This window comes from Bos taurus, chromosome 29, assembly GCF_002263795.3.
Source record: "Bos taurus isolate L1 Dominette 01449 registration number 42190680 breed Hereford chromosome 29, ARS-UCD2.0, whole genome shotgun sequence".
NCBI classification, from domain to species: Eukaryota; Metazoa; Chordata; class Mammalia; order Artiodactyla; family Bovidae; genus Bos; species Bos taurus.
The window spans coordinates 12,381,447-12,405,036 of record NC_037356.1 but is presented as its reverse complement, the minus strand read 5'-3'; the positions used below and the strand labels follow the sequence as shown (position 1 = coordinate 12,405,036).

Below are 23,590 nucleotides of genomic sequence, written 5' to 3'. Positions count from 1 at the left end.
TACATTTAAAAGCACATTACCATATCTGTTACTCTGCTCCTTTCTAGGTTGATATCCAGTTTGTTATCTGCTCTGATTCGACTAGTTTCATTCTGTAAAAGAAAATAAAAATATTTAAAAAGTGATCTTGTCATGAATATCTGACTACATATTCCGAAGTGGGGTAAAAAAGTTTCACTTACTATCAGTTGTTGTTTAACTTGTTCTAATTCAATTTTCATTTTCTAGGTATAAAGAAAGATCACACACAATTGGTGTTAAACCAAAAGTCCATATGATTTACCAAAAAAAATCTGAAACCCTGCAAAAGCAAAAATTGGACAATCTATGGATTTCTAATATAAAATTTGATTATAAATAAAGAAAAAAAACATAGTTCATCTTATTCAGAAAATAATATGAACATTAGAAAATGTTTTTATGTTTTAATATAGAAGTCCCCCCAGTCCATGTGGGAATATGTCCCAAGACCCCCAGTGGAAGCCTGAAACCCTGACTAGTACTGAAAGCTATGTGCGTACTGTTTTTTTCTTATGTTAACTGGTGGGTAGCATACACAGTGTGAATACTCTGGACAGAGAGATGATTCATGTCCTGTGGGGATGCAGCAGGGTGGTGAAAGACATTCTCCTACTCGGAATAGTGTGCAATTTGAAACATATGAACTGTTTATTTCTGGAATTTTCTACTTAATGTTTTCAGATTGTGTTGACTACACATAAGTACAACTGTGGAAAGCAAAAATGCAGATAAAGAGGGACCTACTGTAGTCTGCTTTAATAAAAAGTAGGTTGATATTCTAATATTTTAGGCTAGTGGATAACAAAGTTCTGACTGAATTACACAAGCATTTTTCTTTTAAGTGACAAAAACAATTAAAGAACCCTCCTCCTCCAAGCCATATTACTCTCAGCTCTGAAAACATTATTCTAAACCACACTAGAAATTTATAAAATACCTCAAAGATTTCCTCCTTTATGTGACCCATATAAAATACAACTCTTTTTTTTTTTTTTTAACAATTCTTTAAGTATGCAAAACACTGACTTATACATAGGAAGATTAGGTATGGTTGAACACGTAGTAGACTTTTACCTAAAACTTATTTAATAACCACATGAAACTGTTTTTGGGTCCTATTCACCAAGCAGAATACTTGTGATATCAGTATTTTATTATTAATAAATTGAGACTTGTATCACCTGGTTCTCTGCTCGCAGATTTGCAAATTCACTTTTCTCTAGGATGACCATGTCTTTCCTGATGGAGTCCAAATGAGCCATTAGCTGTTGTACTGTTATTTCCTGAAATGCAAAATTAAAGTCATCTGCTGCTGCTAAATCACTTCAGTCGTGTCCGTGCGTGCGACCCCATAGACAGCAGCCCACCAGGCTCGTCCCTGGGATTCTCCAGGCAAGAACACTGGAGTGGGTTGCCATTTCCTTCTCCAATGCATGAAAGTGAAAAGTGAAAGTGAAGTCGCTCAGTCGTGTCCGACCCCCAGCGACCCCATGGACTGCAGCCTACCAGGCTCCTCCGTCCACGGGATTTTCTAAGCAAGAGTACTGGAGTGGGGTACCATTGCCTTCTCCGTAAAGTCATCTAGTGGTCTATATAATACCATCCCCTTACATGGAACTTCATGAAACTTAAAAAACTGTAGTGGGGCGCTCTCTGTCCCCCTTCTAATGTCTGTGTCAGAAGCTTTCTGTCTCTTTTTATACTTTAATAAAACTCTGCCACACACACACACACAAAATTATCTTTTTACAAGGTATAATGTTGCTTGGCTAAGTAAAAAAAAATTGAAGCATATGAAACCTATATATCTGAGATATCCAAACAAAAAACAGGAGATTAAAGGAGGAGAAGGATTTCCCAGTGAAGAGAAACTAATGTCTAGGTCTTTTCCATGAAAGAATCCCAGTAAATTGCTTACTTAACCTCTATGAGTTCTTCAACAAATAATCTCATTTATTTAAAAAATATCTATATGGGAAAGTTTTTATCTTTCATTGCTTTAACTCTGAAGGGTTTTCTACCATTGGAAATTTCTAGGATACTAGATAAGAGTTAGAAGTCAGGTAATAAAATAGAAGTATGGTTTAAATTAGCCCTTGTCAGCATAACATAATTAGTTTTGTTTAAATTCCTGAGTATCTTTCCTATATTTGGCAATACAAAGAATTTTTGAAAGGAAAAGTGGGCCTGCTAGCAAGGGATATTTTTGTACAAATGATTATTTTTTGGCTGTGCAACATGTGAGATCTTAGTTCCCCAACCAGGGATCGAACCTGTGCCCCCTTCAGTGGAAGCAGAGAGTCCTAACCATTGAACCACCAGGGAAGTCCCTGTATAAATGATATAAAGCAGGCTTACAAAGAAAATCTAACTTTTACCACTAAACTTCTCAAAATCATGTAGTTTGCTGATTCATCTTTTATCCCTCTTTATCAAAAAGCAGATAAGAGTATAGCCTTGAAGAATCTCTATAACATGGTTCATAAAACAAAAAAAAAAACCCAAACAAGATCACTCATGGAACTCCCACTCTGTCATAGTCTATGGCCGGGGTGCACTGTTGGGGTCATAGTCCTCTGCTGACCAATTCAGGGAGAAAGGCTATTTCAAAACTGACTTTTAGAAAACAGGGGCTATAACAGTTCCAGATACATAACTAAGAAATGACTTCCAAGGGTCTGGAATGCACACATCATCTCCAAAAACAGCCCTCAGATGGCAGTCACACAGAGTGGAAGTTAAAAATGTGAGTTCTGGAGTCAGACTGCCTGGGTTTGAATCCAAATACTGTCATTTACTCTGAGACTCTGGGCAAGTTATTTATTAATGACTTTGAACTCCTCTTTGGCATAATGGAAATAACTACCTATACCTTATAGCACTGTTTTCAGGATTAAATGAGAAAATGCACATAAAACGTTCACAGTAGTATTTGGAGCACAGCTAGCACTCAATAACAGAGAAGGCAATGGCAACCCACTCCAGTACTCTTGCCTGGAAAATCCCATGGACAGAGGAGCCTGGTAGGCTGCAGTCCATGGGGTCGCGAAGAGTTGGACATGACTGAAGCGACTTAGCAGCAGCAGCAGCACTCAATACATGTAATAAGACAGAGGCCTAATGGCTGAAGCAGGACAGTGTGACTCCAATGAATGTTCTGATGTGCAGGAAGTTTTGCTTTAAATATTATTCCTATATAAAATTAAAAGTGTTTTTTATTATGTACAGTTGACATCCCTGACTGTAATACAATCCTTAACCGTCATCTTTTATGCAGTTATGCTTGAAATATGAATGAGGGGCACCTCCCTGGTAGTCCAGTGGTTGAGAATCTGCCCTGCAGTGTTGGGGGGATGTGGGTTTGATCCCTGGTCAGGGAACTAAGATCTCACATGCCTTAGGGCAGCTAAGCCCGTGTGCCACAACTACTGAGCCAGTGCACTGCAACTAAGACTTGACACAGCTAAATAAATAAATACTTAAAAAAAAAAAAGAAATATTAAGGAGAATTACCTCAGAAGTCATACAGAAGTGGCTTCAAGGGGCTGTCAGTCTTGTTCCCCCAAAATATGATTATGAAGCACTTCTAAGGCATTAACTATATTATTATTTTTGTTTTAATCTTTAATAAACATTTTATTACAGAATAAATATACTCATTCTGTATGAATATAATAACGAATAGTAAGGAGAGAGAAAAAAGATCCTTTCCTAAGTGATCAATGCAAAGAAATACAGGAAAACAACAGAGTGGGAAAGCATCTTAAGCCAGGTGATACATGAAGTCCTTCCCAGCCATGCAGGGCTTCTCCTGCAATGCAGGAGACCTGGGTCCCATCTCTGGGCCGGGAAGATCCCCCGGAGAAGTAGTACGGCTACCCACTTCAGTATTCTTGCCTGGAGAATTCCATGGACAGAGGAGCCTGGAGGGTACAGTCCATGGGGTCGCAAAGAGTCGGACACGACTAAGTGACTCACACTTCCCAGCCTTGTAAGTAGCTTTCCAAGTTTGTGAACATTAGCCAGCACACACACACGACTGCAGTAAAGTGGTCAGCTCCTCTACTGTGGTGGGCTTTCTATGGGGAAAGCCTTTTTTCACTAACCGTCTACCACCATCTCATGTCTCAAATAAAATAATTATCTTACACAATGAAAGATCTGACAATTTCATTCTGTGTGTTACCGTAATTTTGTGATGACCATTCTAACTCCTCAATCTCTCTGGATACTGACTTTACTAAAGGATTCTGGTCCCTTTAGAGAGAACAATAAGGAAGATGCAGGTGTGTACGGAAGGTGGGTTATGAAAAAGATTATCTTAATGAGACTATCAGAAGTGATAAAAATGAAAATCTTACCTGCTGAGCTTGAGTGACCATCTCCTTATAGATAGTATCGAGGCTGACATTTGATAAAGTGGTTAATGCTGATACAATTGTTTCTGCTTGTGCTTTGTCAAATCCTATAAACAGCAAATAGGTATTTATATTTTTTAAAAAGTGCACATCCATCTCAAAATAGACTTCCATCATTTAAATTTTCATAAAGTTGACTCTTGAACAACATGGATTTGAACTGACTAGGTCCACTTAAGGCTTCCCTGGTGGCTCAGAGTTAAAGCGTCTGCCTGCAATACGGGAGACCTGGGTTCGATCTCTGGGTCAGGAAGATTCCCTGGAAAAGGAACTAGCACCCCACTCCAGTATTCTTGTCTGGAGAATCCCATGGATGGAGAAGCCTGGTGGTCTACAGTTCATGGGGTCGCAAAGGGTCAGACACGACTGAGCGACTTCACTCACTCACTCAGGTCTATGTAGATGCAGATTTTTCTCAATAGTAAATACGAATATACCAAGCAATCTGTGGTTGGTTGAACCCATGGATGAGGAATTGTGGACAGAGGGCCACTATAAAGTTACAGGCAGATTTTCAACTGCGCAGGCAGTCGGTGTCCCTAACCTCTGTGTTGTTCAAGGGTCAACTGAAGCCTTTTGAAAAAACAAAAAGGTTATAATTAAAAACCAACAGATTATACTAAGTTACTCTCTAAAAGCACTCTCCAATTTTAATTCCACTGATCCATTTCCCCATATCTACATCAACATTGGTATTACTGGTCTTTTTTTTTAAGTATATAATTGGTATAAAAATGGTATTGCGTTGTTATTTTTTATACTTAAAACTTGCATTTAAATATCTTTACACATGGGCTTCCCTGATAGTTCAGCTGGTAAAGAATCCACCTATAATGTAAGAGACCTGGGTTCGATCCCTGGGTAGAGATCTCCTGGAGAAGGGATAGGCTACCCACTCCAGTATTCTTCTGGGTTTCCTGGGAGGCTCAGACAGTAAAGAATTTGCCTGCAATGAAGGAGACCTGGGTTCGATCCCTGGGTGGGGAAGATTCCCTGGAGGAGGGCATGGCACCCCACTCCAGTATTCTTGCCTGGAGAATCCCCATGGACAGAGGAGCCTGGTGGGCTATACAGTTCATAGGGCTGCAGAGTCAAACACGACTGAGCGACTAAGCACCACAGCACATCTTTACATATATTTATTTTTCTGTGAGCTATTTATGGCCTCTGTCCATTTTTCTATAAAACTGCTTAACTTTTCTTATTGATTCATATGAATTCTTTGTATATTAAAGCAACAGGCTCATTGTCACATATGTTGCTAACATTTTTAACCTTATAGATATCCTTTGATACACAGATTTAAATATTTCTGTGGTCACATGTCTTTACTTTCATTGCCTTTCAGTCTTATGTCTTGCTTCCTTACTCTATTAAAGTCTAAAAATATTTCTGTAATATTTTTTACGGTTTTCTTTTTTCTTTTACATTTAGCTTTTAATCAATCTAGAATTTATTTTCAGTAAAGAAATTTATTCCAATAGCCAGTCATTTATCATAACTCATTTATTAAAGTCCTTCCTTTCCCTAATTTGTAATGCCTTTTTTATTGCTTTCTAAGATATATATATATACACACACACCTTACAATGATATATATATTCATATATGTGCACACACTCGTTTCTGAATGCCACTTTATTCCTTTAAGTCAGCTCTTCTATTTCTATAGTATCACATACTTTAAGTAACTGTTTTGATATCTGGTAATTTTTTGTGACTGTTCTTTGATTTTTTCTAATTTTTAATAGAAAATAAAAATTTGTTTTTCTTTTTTTCTGTTGTGCTTGTACTTCCACATGAACTTAGTATCAGCCTAGAAACAATGGTTGTTTTTTGTACATAATTGGAATCATTCTGTACACGTAATCTTATACAATGCTGTTTTCACTGAACATATCTTGAGCATTTCTCTTTTCAGTAAATATTCTTTTAAGTTATACCATTTTCATGACTAAAATACTCTACTTATGGACAGGTTTTATATTTAAATAATGACTTGTAATGGTTGATAACAGTGATATTGTCTTGATTAGGTAATCTATTATGAGTGTTGTTAACATTCTCCTTTCAAGAGGGATCCACGTTTCTCACCATGAGCTTCCAAGTCCAGGACCAATGCATGTGTATCAAAAGTTAACTCCCTTTGTTCTAAAGGAGTTATGTCCACTCGCCTCATATCATATCCTTCCTTGGTTTTGGTGGTGAAGAAGTCTGAAAGGAGAATCATTTTTCTGTAGTTAACAGAAGCATCACACTCTAGCTTCTAAAGCATTTCCCCCATAAACCTATAATATAGTTCCAGCTCTTCTGCTCAGGAATTCTGTAATTTCAAGCAAGATAACTCCTGAGTCCATTGTTCTTTTATCTGAAAAAAGTCTCCAACATTATTCTGTACCTAGAAAACAATCAATAAATGTTTTCTTTTAGTATTCTGAAATTTTAAGAGTCAGTTTAAGTAATATAATATATATCAAGGACTTTGGATATTACTGCCACAAAACTGCCCAACTCTCCTCAGAAGTCTTTCATAGAGCTATAATAATTGTTTATACATATGCCCCCATCTAAAGTAGTTTTCTATCCTCCCACTGTTAAACATCCACATTTTATTTCCTACACAGTTCTTAGTTCTAACTGGAAATTACCTTATTTACTGTTCGTCTCTCTGAACCAGAATGTCAGCTCCATGAGGCCTCGACTGTTTTCATTACTGTATCTTTAGCACCTAAAACTGGGGAAGGAAATGGCAACCCACTCCAGTATTCCTGCTTAGAGAATCCCATGCACAAAGCCTGAGCCTGCTGGGTGACAGTCCATGGGGTTGCAAAGAGTCAGACACGACTTAGCAGCTGAGCACAGTACCTAAAACAGTGCTTGGCAGTTAGTTGGGTCATGATATTTTATTGTTGAGCCAATCCGTGAACTGGATTTAAAATCCTGGAGTATTTAGTGGTATCAACATAAAAGACCTAATAAGTTTTTCTTAGTTTTGAAATAAATGTCCTATTTCAATAACTCTCGATTTTTAACCTAGACACAAAATGGTCCTGTTTTATCTACTGCTGATGATTTTATTAAAAAGTGAACTCTGACCACACAAAACTTTATTGCTATTATTATGTATTAAGTAAAATAACTGCTAATTAGCATAAACACTAGTTAAACACAAGGTACTATACTAGATACTTTATATTCTACCAAGGCCAGGTGGTATTATCCATCTTTTTAGATAAGAATATCAAGCCTAGGAAAAGTAAAGCCTAAGGTTTTGCCTAAGGTCATAGAGTCTCTGGCAGCATTGGGATTCAGACTGGAAACGCCCTGTTTCCTCACGCTTCCTTTTTATCCTAAGTCACTTAAGACATCTAGGCACTTCAAAGACAAAGCTGCAACCTCAAGTATCACTTATTCTGCTAGTATAGTATATGGCGAATGTGATTCCTTCCCATGTATCTTGCCAGTCAAAAAACATCTGCATGCTAGGCATGTGTTGGGCACAGGGATGATGAGCAAAACCAGACATAACAGATGTCTTCACTGACTTCATAGACTGGAAGGCAGGAAACAGATTTTTTCTTTTTTAATCTAAACATAAACTCTAAATTCAAATAATGAAAGAGCAATGTCCAGTCCTTTAGACTAATTCATTCAAGTACTCAGATGAGTTCTGGTAACCAGATATAAAAGGAAGCAAATGTAAAGGTGGAGCAATTCTGCACGTGTGCACACACACAGAGACACACATTAGCACAGAGGTCAGCAATCTCCCTGGCTTTGAGTGCCATCTGGAACAGGGGCCCCAACCCCTAAGCCATGGACCAGGTGCCAGGCCGTACGGCAGGAGGGAGAAGCAGGTGGGCAAGCGAGGCGGCATCTGTGTCTGCAGCCTCTCCCCTGCCCGCGTTACCACCCGAGCTCTGTCCCCTGTCGTATCGGGTGGCAGTAGGCTCTATCCTCGTGGGAGTGCAGACCCTACTGTGAACTGCGCGTGTGAGGGGTCTAGGCTCCTTGTGAGAAACTAACACCCAATGATCTGGTGGACAAGTGAGGCAGTGATGCCAGTGCTGGGGAGCGGCTGCAAATACCAGTTACCATTAACAGCGGCTTGACTGCACAGAGACCATAAGTCAACTGCTTGCAGACTCATATGAAAACCGTATCAGGGAATGTCAACTGGCAATTCAGCTGCATCTGGTGGCAAGCTTTAAGTCAGAACCCAGTATTCTAGTCCATGCGTGGCCTGTCCATGATTTACCACTTCTGCACTTGATCATCTTACCTTTTCCTTATCTTCTAAATTTTTAAACACGTTCATATCTGCTAATTCTTGCATCTGTCAATTCTAGCTTGGTTTCAAATGGTTGATTTTTCGTCTTCATTATGGGGTTATGATTTTTTCATGCTTGATGATTTCTGATTGGATACTAAAAAGATTGTTACCTTGTTTGGTGGTGGATATATCTGTATTATAAATATTCTTGAACTTCATTCAGGAATGCACTGAAATTACTTAGAATTGGTTTGACTTTTCTCCTTATATACATATAAACGTATGTGTATGTGTGTGTGCATATAGATGTATGAAACATCCAGGAAGATTGAAAAAAAAATCTGGAGAATGGTAGGTTCTATAATGCTGCTACAAAGGTAGGAGAGTAGATACAGGGAATAGGGCGAATGGAGGAGAAAACCAGACTGACCAGACTGTGAGGATCATGGCTTGCCGTGCAACGGTATTTAAAGTTTATCCTATAGGCCAGTGGTTCTCAACCTTATTTGTGTATCAGATTCAGCCATGAAGATTTTGAAAAATAAATATACCTAAATATAAGTTTTGGAGCTACTTGTGTAGTAGTTTTGAGGTACAGTCCAAGCCTATAATGCTTTAAAATCTTAACAGGCAGGACTAATGCAGTCAAATTTCTAAGTCAAAGCAGCCACTATTGGTCAAAGTTCTATGAAAACAGTAACAAAATGAATATGCTCTTCAACATTTGTATTGTGTGCGTTTTCTAGCTCTTCAAAGAAAGTAGAATAAAAAACGTAAAACTGAAGCACACTGTGGAGTCCATACATAGCTGCCGCTCTTCCTGCCTCACTCACAGTGGTCTGCTTTCTTTCCTAAGTAGTAAGCCTGCAGAGGCAGCTGGCTTGTAATATTTTGTGTGGACATGTGAGTTACGTGTAAATCACATGCAAAGAAACAGAATCATTTCTTAGATGGCCCAACTGAAGAATATTTTATCTTAGGGGAGACATCAAGATGGCAAAATAGAAGAGGGGAGAGCTCACAGAACACACAATTCTCACAAAACACTCACTGAACACTAGCATATCTCATACAGTCAAAGTTTCAAGAAAGGTCATCATGTACTGTGGTGGGATTAAAGGGGAAGAGAGAGAGAAAGAAAAGAATTGGGATGGAACCGGTGCAAGAAAAAAGTTCCCTCACTCTGGGAACCCCCATCACTGGCTAGGCGATCAGCTGGGACAGAGAGGGTGCTGCAGAGGCTCAGAGAAGAGAGCAGCAGAGGCCTGCGTTAGGCAGGTGGAGCTGGTCCTGGCCACCTCACTCGCCCCAGCCTGAGACACGCATCTGCCGGTGCGCCTGGGGGCAGACAGATTGTGGAGAGGTCTGCCCTGTCAGTCCAACGGGGCTGGAGTGTGGTCTGGGTTGCAACTGCAAGTGTGCACAGGATGAAGCCTGGTCTGCCACAGAAGCCCCACGGTAAATCCAAGTGCGAGGGGAGGGGCAGCCTCGGTTTCAGCAAGCCCACAGCAGGTGTGGCTCTGACTCAACTAGCGTGGGGAACACACAAGTGCCAGCAAGCTGCCCACACCCAGAGGCAGGGCTGAAATCTGAGCATGTCTCCACAGATGCGTGACTGGCAGACTTATGATACTGGTGTCTTTGCAAGCTCAGGAGCCAATTAGAAAACTCATTTGCTGAGATGAAAACCAAACTAAAGGAATAAACTAATAATGCAGAACAAAGAAGTGATCTGGAAGATGGAATACTGGGACTCACCCAATCAAAACAGCAGACAAAAAGACGAAGAAAGATGAAAGCAATTAAAGACCTATGGATAATATAAAGTATGGCAATCTGTGCATTATAAGGATCCCAGAAGGAGGAGAAAGAGAAAAGGGGACTGAAAATGTATTTGAAAAATTGAAAAAATTATGGCCAAAAACCTCCTAAACCTAAAGAAGGAAACAGATATCCAAATACAGGAAGCACAGAGGATCCTAGCCAAGATAAAGAGACCTGCACCAAGATACTTTATAATTAAAATGGCAAAAGGTAAAAAGAGGACTTTAAGGGCAGCAAAAGAAAAAGAATTAGGTATAAGGGAACCCCCTTAAGGCTACTGGCTTATTTCTCTGGTGGCAAGATACATTCAAAGTGAGGGAAAAACGTGCAACCTAGGATACTCTACCTAGCAGTATTACCATTCAGAATAGAAGGAGAGAGAGAGAATTCCTCAGACAAGCAAAAACTAAAGGAATACAGCAACACTAGACCTATCCTAAAAAAAAAAGTTCCTAAATAGAGAAGCAGGAATCTAGAGAAAAGAGAAGCTCAACACTAGGAAAGTAAATCATTTAAATAAACCAGTACACAGATTAAGAAGAAAAATTTAAGAAAGAACAGGCTGCAAGTGTCAGACATTTTTTCTCTCTCTATCAAGCGGCAGGAGGAAACAAACAAGTGTTAGATTTTTCCCCCTTTCTTTACACAAATTTAAAAAGAGGTTTCTTTTAAAATTCTGTATTGCCATAACAACACTTAGTTACACCTAAACTTTTCTCAAACCTTGAGCTAACCAATGCATTTTTCTTCCAAAATGTTTGTCTTAAGCTATTCAACTAAGACTCAGAACCGAGTTGACAAACCAGTATGTTTTACTCATGCAAGTGTTCTCTTAAGCTATGTTAGTGGGACTGTATTTGCTTGGAAACCTGCCTTTCTTCAAGATTCATGTCAATCATTTTATGGCCTGGGACAACTCACCTTGTGCCAATGTTATCTCAAAATGTATGCTGTGGCTGAGGGGCCTGGTGCCAGTCTCTGAGTTTTGAGACATTTCCGTTCTCTAATTAGCAGTCTGCTGGTAGCTGTAAAACATCTGGCTAAAGACTAGCAGGGGGGCACTCTTTCTGCCCCCTTCTGATGTCTATGTCAGAAGCTTTGTCTATCTCTTTTATACTTTAATAAAACTTAATCACACAAAAGCTCTGAGCTATCAAGCCTCGTCCCTGGCCCCAGGGTTAATTCTCCTCTATAGGCCAAGAATCCCGGTGTCTTTCACGGCTCAGCAACAACCTTTCAAAAGTAACTATAACTACAATGAACAGAAAAGGATAACCATGAAGACATAAAAATAGGACATCAAAATCACAAAATGCGGGCAAAGGGAATATGAAAATGTTGATCTTTTAGACCATATTTGAGCTTATATGACTACCAATCTAAAGCAAGAAGATACCGTAATGGATTAACAAACTTGGAAACCAGGTAACCACAAATCAAAACCATACAATAGATTCACAAACACCAAGAAGAAAGGTAGTCAAGCATAATACAAAAGAAAACCATCAAGCCACAAAAGGAAACACAAAAAGCAAGAAAGAAACAAATACAAAGTCAACTGGAAAACAAGGTTTAAAATGGCAATACATACATATCTATCAATAATTACCTTAAATGTCAGTGGACTAAATGCTCCAATCAAAAGACTTAAGAGTGGCAGACTGGATAATAAAACAAGAACCAACATTATGTTGTCTACAAGAAACCTACTTTAGGGCAAAGACACACACGGATTCAAAGGGTGGGGATGGAAAAAGACACTTCATGCAAATGGAAATGACAAGAAGGTGGGAGCAGCAAAACTCCTATCAGACAGAAATGACTTTAAAACAAAGGCTATAACGAAGGATAAAGGACACTATATATGATGATAAAAGGGTCATTATAATAAAATGATATTACACTAGCTAGCATATGTACACCCAATATAGGAGCACCTAATTCATAAAACAAATACTGTCACAATCGAGAAGCTGGCAGGAGTATAGGAACAGTTGAAGACTTTAACATGCACTGGCATCAGTGGGCAGACCTTCCAGACAGAAAATCAGTAACACAACAGAGGTCCTCAAGAACACAACAGAACAGTTAGAAGCAACTGATATCTTTGGGATATTACATCCCCCCACACACATGATTTTCAAGCACACATGGAATATTCTCTAGGACAGACCACGTATTAGGATACAAAACAAACCTCAATAAATTTAAGAGGATAGAAATTATTTCAAGCATCTTTTTTGACCAATTATGGTAAGAAATTAGCAATCAACCCCGGGGTAGGGGGGGAAGAGAAGGAAAAGATTACATGGAGAATAAATAATATGCTACTAAAAAAATAGGTCAACAATGAAATCAAAAGGGAAATATAAAAATACCTTGAGACAGATGATAATGAAAACACAACCAAGCAAAATCTATGGATACAGCAAAAGCAGCTCTAAGAGAGAAGTTCACAGAGAAACGCCTTCCTCAAAAAAAAAAAAAAGAAGAAAGACAAGAAAATGAGAAATTTCAAACAACCTAAGCCACCACCTAAAGGAATTAGAAAAAAGAAGAGCAAACCTAAAGTCAGTAGGTGGAAGTAAAAAATAAAGATCAAAGAAAATGAGGAATTCTCTGGTGGTCCACTGGTTAGAATTCCCACAAGTCATGTGGGAATAATGATAAAGAATAATAAATAATAATAAAGAATAAAGAATAAAATAATAATAAAGAATAAAAAATAAAAAATAAATAATAAAATAATAATAAAGAATAAAAAATAAAAAATAAATAAAGAATAAAGAATAATCTAAAACAAACAAAAGAAAAACCCCAAAGTTGGTTTTCTGAAAGGATAAACAATATCAACAAATCTGGCCAGACTCACCAAGAAGAAAAGGGAGAGGATCCAGATAAACAGAAAAAAAAAATGAAAGAGGAGAAATAACTACTGAAACTGCAGAAATACAAAAACCTGTAAGAGAATACTTTGAATAATTATATGCCAATAAACTGGACAACCTAGAAGTGAACAAGTTTCTAGAAACACGGAGCCCCCAAAACTGAATCAAGAGATAATATGAACAAAACAACTGCTTATATGTGAATTAGAATGTATAATTAAAAACACTCCCTGCAAACAAAAGTTCAGGATGGGATGGTTACACTGGAGAATTCTACCAAATATACAAAGAAGAACTTATACTGATCCTTCTCAAACTCTTCCAAAAGACTGAAGAAGAAGGAACACTCCAAAGGTCATCCTATGAAGTCACTATCACCCTGATACCAAAACCAGACAAAGACATTAGCAAAAAGGAAAATTACAGGCCAATATTTCTGATGAATATAGACGCATAAATTCTCAACAAAATATTAGCAAACTGGATCCAACAACACATAAAAGGATCATATATCATGATCAAATTGGTTTCACTCAGGAACGCACGGAGAAGGCAATGGCACCCCACTCCAGTACTCTTGCCTGGAAAATCCCATGGACAGAGGAGCCTGGTGGGCTGCAGTCCATGGGGTCGCTAGGAGTCGGACACGACTGAGCGACTTCACTTTCACTTTTTGCTTTCATGCATTGGAGAAGGAAATGGCAACCCACTCCAGTGTTCTTGCCTGGAGAGTCCCGGGGACGGCGGAGCCAGGTGGGCTGCCGTCTCTGGGGTCGCAGAGAGTCGGACACGACTGAAGTGACTTAGCAGCAGGAACACAATGATGGTTCAACACACACCAATCAATGTGCATTTCTGTACATTAACAATGAAATATCAGAAAAGGAAAGTCAGAAAACAGTCCTTTTAAAAGCCGCATCAAAAAAATAAAAACAAAACAAAACACAGGGATAAACTTGACCACGGAGGTGAAAAGAGTTATATGCTGAGAATTATAAAACGCTAATAAAACTGAAGGTGATTCAAAGAAATGGAAAGAAATCCCATGCTCTTGGATTAAAAGACTATTGTTAAAATGACCATACTATTCAAAGCAATATACAGATTTAATACGATCCCTACCAAATTACCCATGACATTTTTCACAGAACAACTTCTATATAAATTTTAAAATTTATATAGAACCACACACACACACGCACACAAACCCCTCAGAATTGCCAAATTAATCCTGAAGAAAAACAACAAAAAACAAACAATACTATGACGCTACAGAAATTTCAGCAGTGTGGCACTGGCACAGCAACAGACACACGGATCACTGGAGCAGGACACAGAGCCCAGAAGTAAACCCACAGCCCTCTGATGGATTCTCTTTGACAACTGATGCAAGAACACGCAACGGGAAGAAGAGAGTCTCTTCAGCAAGTGATGTTGGGAAACCTGGCAAATCAATGAAATTAGAACACTCCCTACACAAGAAAATACTCAAAATGGCTTCAGAATACTACTCAGTCATAAAAAAGGGAAATAATGCCATTTGCAACAACATGCACGTGCCTAGAAAACGTCATACTAAGTGACACAAAGACAAATACTGTATGATATCGCTTATATGTGGAATTTAAGAAAATGGAGCAAATGAACTTATTTATAAAACAGAAAAAGGTGCAGAAAACAAACTTGTGGTTACCAGTGGGGAGAGGGGAAGGAGAAATCAGGAGATTAGGATTGACATATATACACACTACTATATATAAAATAGATACTAATAAGAACCTCCTGGAAAGCACAGGGAACTCAATACTCCATACTGACCTATAGAATCTAAAAAAGAGTGGATATATGTATAGCTATAGGGGCTCCCCAGGTGGTGCTAATGGTAAAGAACCCACCTGCCAATGCAGGAAACTTAAGAGACTCAGGTTTGACCCCTGGGTTAGGAAGATCCCCTGGAAGAGTGCATGACAACTCACTCCAGTATTCTTGCCTAGAGAATCCAATGGACACAGGAGCCCGGTGGGGCTACAGTTCATAGGATCACAAAGGGTCAGACACAACTGAAGAGACAGCACACACACATATGTGTGAATAATTCACTGTGCTGTACAGCAGAAGCCAACACAACACTGTAAATCAACTATATTCTAATAAAAATGTAAAAGGAATTTGTAAACAAAAAAAGATTATATACAAAATGGAATATTACTCAGCTATAAAAAAGTATGAAATAATGCCACCTGCAGCAACATGGATGGATCTAGAGACTATCATACTAAATGAAGTAAACCAGAGAAAGACAACTATCATATGGTATCACCTACATGTAGCATCTAATAAATGATACAAACAAACTTACTTACGAAACAGAAGCAGGCTCACAGACATAGAAAAGAAACTTAAGGGGAATGAGGGGGAATGAGTGTGAGAAGGGATAAATTAAGGGTTTGGCATTAGCAGATACAAATTGCTATGTATACAATCAAATCAAATATGTTTCAATAAAAATTTTCAAAACAGAAATAAAGTATAATGGAAAAGAATCTGAAAAAGAATATATAGTATAGATGTGTATATATATAACACCATTGCTGAAACTAACACAACCTTGTAAATCAACTATACTTGAATTAAATTTAAAAATTAAATAATATTACTAACTGTAGAGTTGCAACACTTCAGTGACATAGCTGATTATTAATATATATTTTTACATGCTGGTCTGTTGACATATGCTTTGCTAGTTCCATCAAGATGATCAGGAGTAATATATTAAATAATAAACTAACACAAGATCTATGGACTTCACATCCAGCGGCTGACTTCTCAGGGACAGCCAAAAAATCTGTTTTTAGAAGCTCAGTGTTTTTGATGTTCTGCTAAGTAAGAGAAATAGTAATGAACTAGGAAACCGCTGGATCATGGAAAAAGCAAGAGAGTTCCAGAAAAACATCTATTTCTGCTTTATTGACTATGCCAAAGCCTTTGACTGTGTGGATCACAATCAACTGTGGAAAATTCTGAAAGAGATGGGAATACCAGACCCCCTGATCTGCCTCTTGAGAAATCTGTATGCAGGTCAGGAAGCAACAGTTAGAACTGGACATGGAACAACAGACTGGTTCCAAATAGGAAAAGGAGTTCGTCAAGGCTGTATACTGTCACCCTGCTTATTTAACTTCTATGCAGAGTACATCATGAGAAATGCTGGGCTGGAAGAAGCACAACCTGGAATCAAGATTGCCGGGAGAAATATCAATCACTTCAGATATGCAGATGACACCACCCTTATGGCAGAAAGTGAAGAGGAACCAAAAGCCTCTTGATGAAAGTGAAAGTGGAGAGTGAAAAAGTTGGCTTAAAGCTCAACATTCAGAAAATGAAGATCATGGCATCCGGTCCCATCACTTCATGGGAAATAGATGGGGAAACAGTGAAAACAGTGTCAGACTTTATTTTTTGGGGCTCCAAAATCACTGCAGATGGTGACTGCAGCCATGAAATTAAGATGCTTACTCCTTGGAAGGAAAGTTATGACCAACCTAGATAGCATATTGAAAAGCAGAGACATTACTTTGGCAACAAAGGTTCATCTAGTCAAGGCTATGGTTTTTCCATTGGTCATGTATGGATGTGAGAGTTGGACTGTGAAGAAGGCTGAGCGCCGAAGAATGGATGCTTTTGAACTGTGGTGTTGGAGAAGACTCTTGAGAGTCCCTTGGACTGCAAGGAGATCCAACCAGTCCATTCTGAAGGAGATCAGCCCTGGGATTTCTTTGGAAGGACTGATGATAAAGCTGAAACTCCAGTACTTTGGCCACCTCATGCGAAGAGTTGACTCATTGGAAAAGACTCTGATGCTGGCAGGGATTGGGGGCAGGAGGAGAAGGGGATGACAGAGGATGAGATGGCTGGATGGCATCACCGACTCGATGGACGTGAGTCTGGGTGAACTCCGGGAGTTGGTGATGGACAGGGAGGCCTGGTGTGCTGCAATTCATGGGGTCGCCAAGAGTTGGACATGACTGAGTGACTGAACTGAACTGAGGAAACCAGCACCACTGGTCACAAAACTTACATAACATCTTCCTGTGCCTTATTTTATCTTTAAAACAGTAATTTAACTAGATGAAAACTAAGATCCTTCCCTGAGTCAGAGGTCAAGATTTTTAAATTCCTTGATTACTGACTTGAGGCAAGTTTAAACTACTTGAACACAGTAAACATTCAATAAATATTTGTTTAGTGATGAGGGACTCAAATTATATTAGCTCTGAAAGTTTACAAAAAATTGAGACTGGGATGATTTCCCAGGGTTCAAAAAACGTCCATTTTGTACAGTCCATCATAATGTGTATGTATGCTAAACTCCATGGGGTCTCAAAAGAGTTGGACACGACTGAGCAACTAAACACACACACGAACTAAATACCTTTGTTGTTGTTCAGTCGCTCAGTGGAGTCCGACTTTTTGCAACCCAATGGACTCTGGCATGCCAGATTTCCCTGTCCTTCACCATCTCCGCAGCTTGCTCACTCATGGCCATTGTGTCAGTGATGCATCCAACCAGCTCGTCCTAAGTAAGAACAAATACCGTGCCAAGGACCCTGGGCACTAAACAGCAGTCTTAGAGATTGGGGGGGGGGGGTGGGGGGGCGGTCAATAACGGCAGTCTTGCTGTGTGACTAAAATGAAACGAGCAAAACAGCACAAAGTTGTGGTGCTGGCATCCCGGTTCCCCCGGCACTTAAGATTTAAGGTGAATAGAGAGCGCTGAGGTTAGCACGAAGTACCTACTCTGCAGACAACCCCAAAGGGTTTAAAAATTGTGGGGAAAAGATTCTGGAAACGACTCTCAATAAATTCAGTTGTCCAACACACACTGGTGACAGGTGCACCTGCCCGTCAACCACTGTAGCTTCCCGTGATCACGTTCCTTTTTCTTGAAAGGCGATTGCCAAGTACTGAAAAACCACAGCGTAAATAAAGCGTTTGTTGTTCAGTCGCTCAGTCGAGTCCGACGCGTTGAGACCCCACGGGCTGCAGCACGCCAGGCTTCCATGTCCTTCTCTCTGAGTTTGCTCCCGAGTATGGAAAACTACAGCGAAAATAAAGCGGACCTGAACTAAAAAGCCTCTTAATGAAAGTGAAAGTGGAGACTGAAAAAGTTGGCTTAAAGCTCAACATTCAGAAAATGAAGATCATGGCATCTGGTTCCATCACTTCATGGCAAATAGATGAGGAAACAGTGTCAGACTTTATTTTTGGGGGCTCCAAAATCACTGCAGATGGTGACTGCAGCCATGAAATTAAAAGACGCTTACTCCTTGGAAGGAAAGTTATGACCAACCTAGATAGCATATTCAAAAGCAGAGACGTTACCTTGCCCACAAAGGTCCGTCTAGTCAAGGCTATGGTTTTTCCTGTGGTCATGTATGGATGAGAGAGTTGGACTGTGAAGCAAGGTGAGCGCCGAAGAATTGATGCTTTTGAACTGTGGTGTTGGAGAAGACTCTTGAGAGTCCCTTGGACTGCAAGGAGATCCAACCAGTCCATCCTAAAGGAGATCAGCCCTGGGTGTTCTTTGGAAGGAATGATGCTAAAGCTGAAACTCCAGTACTTTGGCCACCTCATGCGAAGAGTTGACTCATTGGAAAAGACTCTGATACTGAGAGGGATTGGAAGCAGGAGGAGAAGGGGACGACAGAGGATGAGATGGCTGGATGGCATCACTGACTCGATGGACGTGAGTCTGGGTGAACTCCGGGAGTTGGTGATGGACAGGGAGGCCTGGCGTGCTGCGATTCATGGGGTCGCCAAGAGTCGGACACGACTGAGCGACTGAATTGAACTGAAGTGAAACGTGCGCTGTAGATTACCAAATGACCTGGGCTCGAGGTAGGCACCCGAGTTAACACAGTGTAAGTTGAACAAACCGCGAAAGGTGACGGCCCTCTCCAGGCACAAACTACACACCTGCGAGGGGGCGGGGACGACCAGCCTCCCTTGACAGAGAAGGGTTGAGAGAGACACCTGGCGGGGCTCGAGCGAAAGAGCCAGGCGGGAAGACAGGCTTTCGGGGCGCTCGCGCTCGCGTTCTGGGCCCTCGCGCCTCCCGCCTCAACCTCTCGGGGCGAGGCTCCGCAGCAGGGTCTCCAGGCCCCGGAGTGGGCTGGAGGGAGGCGGAGGCACCCTCGCCTTCCTCTCGCCCAAGCTGGCACCAACCACCGACACCACCTCCCCACAGCGAACACAGGCATCGGGCGACACGGTGCCTTTTCTCACCTCTCCGCAGGGCCGGCGAAAAACGCCCACAGGGGCTCGAAACCTCAGAACGCAGGAGCGGACGAACCCAGCGCCCCCACATTTCACAGGTTTTCCAACCGGAGGCAGCCGGGTGAGAAGACGGGGCGAATCGCGCTCAGCCTTTCGGGCAACGTAGTTCTGGCGCCAAGAGGATGCCGGGAAATGTAGTTTTCGGCCTGTGGCGTTTCTAGGGGACTTCCCGGCACAGGCTCGCACCGCGCGCGGTCTCGCGAAGTTGGCCCTCTCCAGACACTGACCCCCAGCTCACTAACATGGTTTACAGCGGCTCCGCTTCTCTCACCGCCCCACCCCAACCCGTGCACGCCGTTCCCGCCCTAAGAAGCGGAATCTTGTTTGAGAACCTCCCGACGCCCGTACCCTGGCAATGAGGTGTACAGCTAAACGGCCGACTCCCGCCAGAGAGCCAGCGGCCATCACCGGTTTGGGTTAGTGGACGACAGGGTAACGTCCAACCCCGCGGCAACCTGGGACGTGCAGGCCCTGGCCGCTGAGCATGCCGGGAGTTGCGCAGAGCACTTCTGGGAAGTGTAGTCCCCCCCCAAGGTTCTCGTTTCTCATTTCTTGCTGCTGCAAATCTGGCTGCTTCGCCCTCTAGTGTACGGGAGGACCATATTTATTCGGTTTAGTTGCTGTCTTGCTGTTGCTGCTGCTGCTGCTGCTGCTAAATCGCTTCAGTCGTGTCCGACTATGTGCGACCCCATAGACGGCCTCCTACCAGGCTCCTCTGTCCAGGGATTCTCCAGGCAAGAACATTATTGAATTCTCTCGTTTCTTGGGACGACCTGATTGATATATCACCATTTTATCTCGCTCAGACCTTAGTTACTCCAGAGTTTTCCCCACATGGTAAAGTGTTGAAAATAGCAGCACACAGTAGTTGTGGGGTTCAGATGCGGGGATGTATTCTTTGTAAATTCTTCTCTGTTAGCGTAAACGGTAAAGCATCTGGCCCGCAATGCGGGAGACCTGGGTTCAATCCCTGGGTGGGGAAGATCCCCTGGCGGAGGGCATGGCAACCCACTCCAGTACTCTTGCCTGGAGAATCCCACGGACAGAGGAGCCTGGTGGGCTACAGCCCATGGGGTCGCGAAGAGTTGGACACACTGAGCAACTAACAAAACAACAAAGTGGTAATCAATCGTCAGGTTTTAGTGGCTTAATTATGCTTATAATAATGTAAAGTTACCACTCAATCTACGGATTTGTTTTCAGAGCTTTGTGTCAGCTGCATGACAAGCACAGTTCTAAGCACTGAGACACATTAAAAGAACAGGAGTCCCTTCGCTGTACAACTGAAACTACCACAACATTGTTAACCGGCTATCAGTTCAGTTCAGTTCAGGCGCTCAGTCGTGTCTGACTCTTTGCGACCCCATGAATCGCAGCACACCAGGCCTCCCTGTCCATCACCAACTCCCGGGGTTTGCTCAAACACGTCCATCGAGTTGGTGACGCCATCCAGCCATCTCATCCTCTGTCGTCCCCTTCTCCTCCTGTCCCCAATCGCTCCCAGCATCAGAGTCTTTTCCAATGAGTCAACTCTTCGCATGAGGTGGCCAAAGTACTGGAGTTTCAGCTTTAGCATCAGTCCTTCCAAAGAAATCCCAGGGCTGATCTCCTTCAGAATGGACTGGTTGGATCTCCTTGCAGTCCAAGGGACTCTCAAGAATCTTCTCCAACATCACAGTTCAAAAGCATCTACCCCAATGCAAAATGAAAAGTTTAAAGTAGGGAGGAAAAAAGAAAAGAACACAACTCCTGACAGGGCTTTAACAGTGTATGGAGAGGAAATATAAGTGATTATTTAAAAATTGAAAGACAAAGAACAACCCCTCCTCAAAAAGAGTTAATCTCACAGTTAAAAAAAAAAAAAAAAAGTAAAACAGAAGGATATACCATTATTACCTGTTAAAGATTTTCTAAAAAATAATGATCAGTTCTACCAAATAAACCATCAGATACGGTCGCTCAAGCTACTGGCAGGAGTTTATGTTAGTACAACGTATTTGGAAAACAATGTAATAATATATAAACTCTAAAAATTGAATAGCTAGTTTCACTTCTAAGAATTTACTCTAAATTACCTTGTAGCTAAGATTTTTTTTAAAGTTTTTATTATTATTTATTTATTTGGCTGCACAAGGGATATTTTAATTGCGGTATGTGGGATTTAGTTCCCAGGCCAGGGATTGAACCTGGGGCCCCTCCACTAGGAGCACAGCGTCTTAGCCACTGGGCCACCAGGGAAGTCCTTGAGGCTAAGATTTTTTTAAAATTTTAGCTCTTGAAGTGTTATTTATAATAATGACATATTAGAAATAATCTGGTGGCTCAGATGGTAAAGAATCTACCTGCAGTGCTGGAGACCTGGGTTTGATCCCTGGGTTGGGAAGATCCCCTGGAGGAGGGCATGGCAATCCACTCCAGTATTCTTGCCTGGAGAATCCCCATGGACAGGGGAGCTTGGTGGGCTACAATCCATGGGGTGGCAAAGAGTTGGACACGACTGAGCGACTAAGCACAGCACAGAGATAATAAAGATATTCAGTCACTTCAGTTGTGTCCAGCTCTTTGCGACCCCATGGACTGTAGCCCACCAGGCTCCTCTGTCCTGTATTCAGTAACCTGCAGAAATATTCCTAATTGGAATATTATGCAATTATTAAGTATTAAAAAAACTTAGTGACAAGAAAATGTTTAATTTATGTACATATATAAATATAGTCCCAATATGATTTTAAGTCTCTTAAATGATATAAGTAAAGTCAACAGGTATTATTAATAAAAATAACTCCAGCTGCTCTTTAGGAGCTCTCAGTATACTGGAAGATACAGACCAGTGAGAACACAAAATTTTTATTTACCTTAAATTCAATAATGGTTATGAAAAAGTGTACCTCTTTAATATTAATACATATTATTATTTGTATTACTATAAAATTCTCTCCCCAACGTACATACACAGTGTTGATGTTGGGGCCAATCATATTCCTTTTTGTGGAATTAGCAATTGAATTCAGGGATTCTTAATCATCTTCTGAAGTTTGCTGGAACTACAGCAAGTGAATTTGGGAGCCCACACAGCCTCATTTTGCCAAAGAAGTACAGAGGCAGGAGCAGGGATAGCAGATGGAATGAGTCCAGGTGGTATTCAGCTAATAGATTTAGCCACTTCCTGAGTCCCTTGGACAGCAAGGAGATCCAACCAGTCTATCCTAAAGGAAATCAGTGCTGAATATTCAGTGGAAGGACTGATGCTGAAGCTGAAACTCCAATACTTTGACCACCTGATGCGAAGAACTGACTCATTTGGAAAGACCCTGATGCTGGGAAAGATTGGGGGCAGGAGGAGAAGGGGACGACAGAGGATGAGATGGCTGGATGGCATCACCGACTCGATGGACATGAATTTGAGTAAACTCTGTGATTTGGTGATGGACAGGGAGGCCTCTGGCATGCTGCAGTCCGTGGGGTCTCAAAGAGTCGGACACAACTGAGCGACTGACCTGAACTGAGACCGGGCAGCCCAGGTGGCGCTAATGGTAAAGAACTCCCCTGCCAACGCAGGAGATGCAAGAGCCGTGGTTTGATCCCTGGGTTGGGAAGATCCCCTGGAGGAGGGCATGGCAACTCACTCCTCTGTTCTTGCCTGGAGATTCCCATGGACAGAGGAGCCTGGTGGGCTACAGTCCATGGGGTCGCAAAGAGCTGGACACAACTGAAGTGACTGAGCATGCATGTGAGACCTGCCTAACGCTCTTGTGTTCCCAAACTCTCCACTGCTCCTATTATTTGTCTGCTGAAAGTCTTATTTGATAAAAAATATTTTTCCATAAATG

At 41.2% G+C, this 23,590-nt stretch overlaps 1 protein-coding gene across 5 annotated transcripts in view; it reads right to left on the bottom strand.

The window, feature by feature from the left end:
* The window catches only part of CCDC90B (coiled-coil domain containing 90B), a 38,002-nt gene extending 18,191 nt beyond the window's left edge, over window positions 1–19,811 (bottom strand). For 2 of the 5 annotated variants that reach the window (XM_015461131.3, XM_059882795.1), the window contains exons 1-6: window positions 19,710–19,805; window positions 6,534–6,653; window positions 4,383–4,486; window positions 1,203–1,304; window positions 183–224; window positions 21–92 (exon numbers count right to left, since the gene is read on the bottom strand). In XM_015461131.3, coding sequence (XP_015316617.2) covers window positions 21–92; window positions 183–224; window positions 1,203–1,304; window positions 4,383–4,486; window positions 6,534–6,653; window positions 19,710–19,791 — 522 coding nt within the window. In that variant the 5' untranslated portion in view covers window positions 19,792–19,805. 5 annotated transcript variants of the gene reach the window in all.
* Window positions 19,812–23,590: the final 3,779 nt, after the last annotated feature.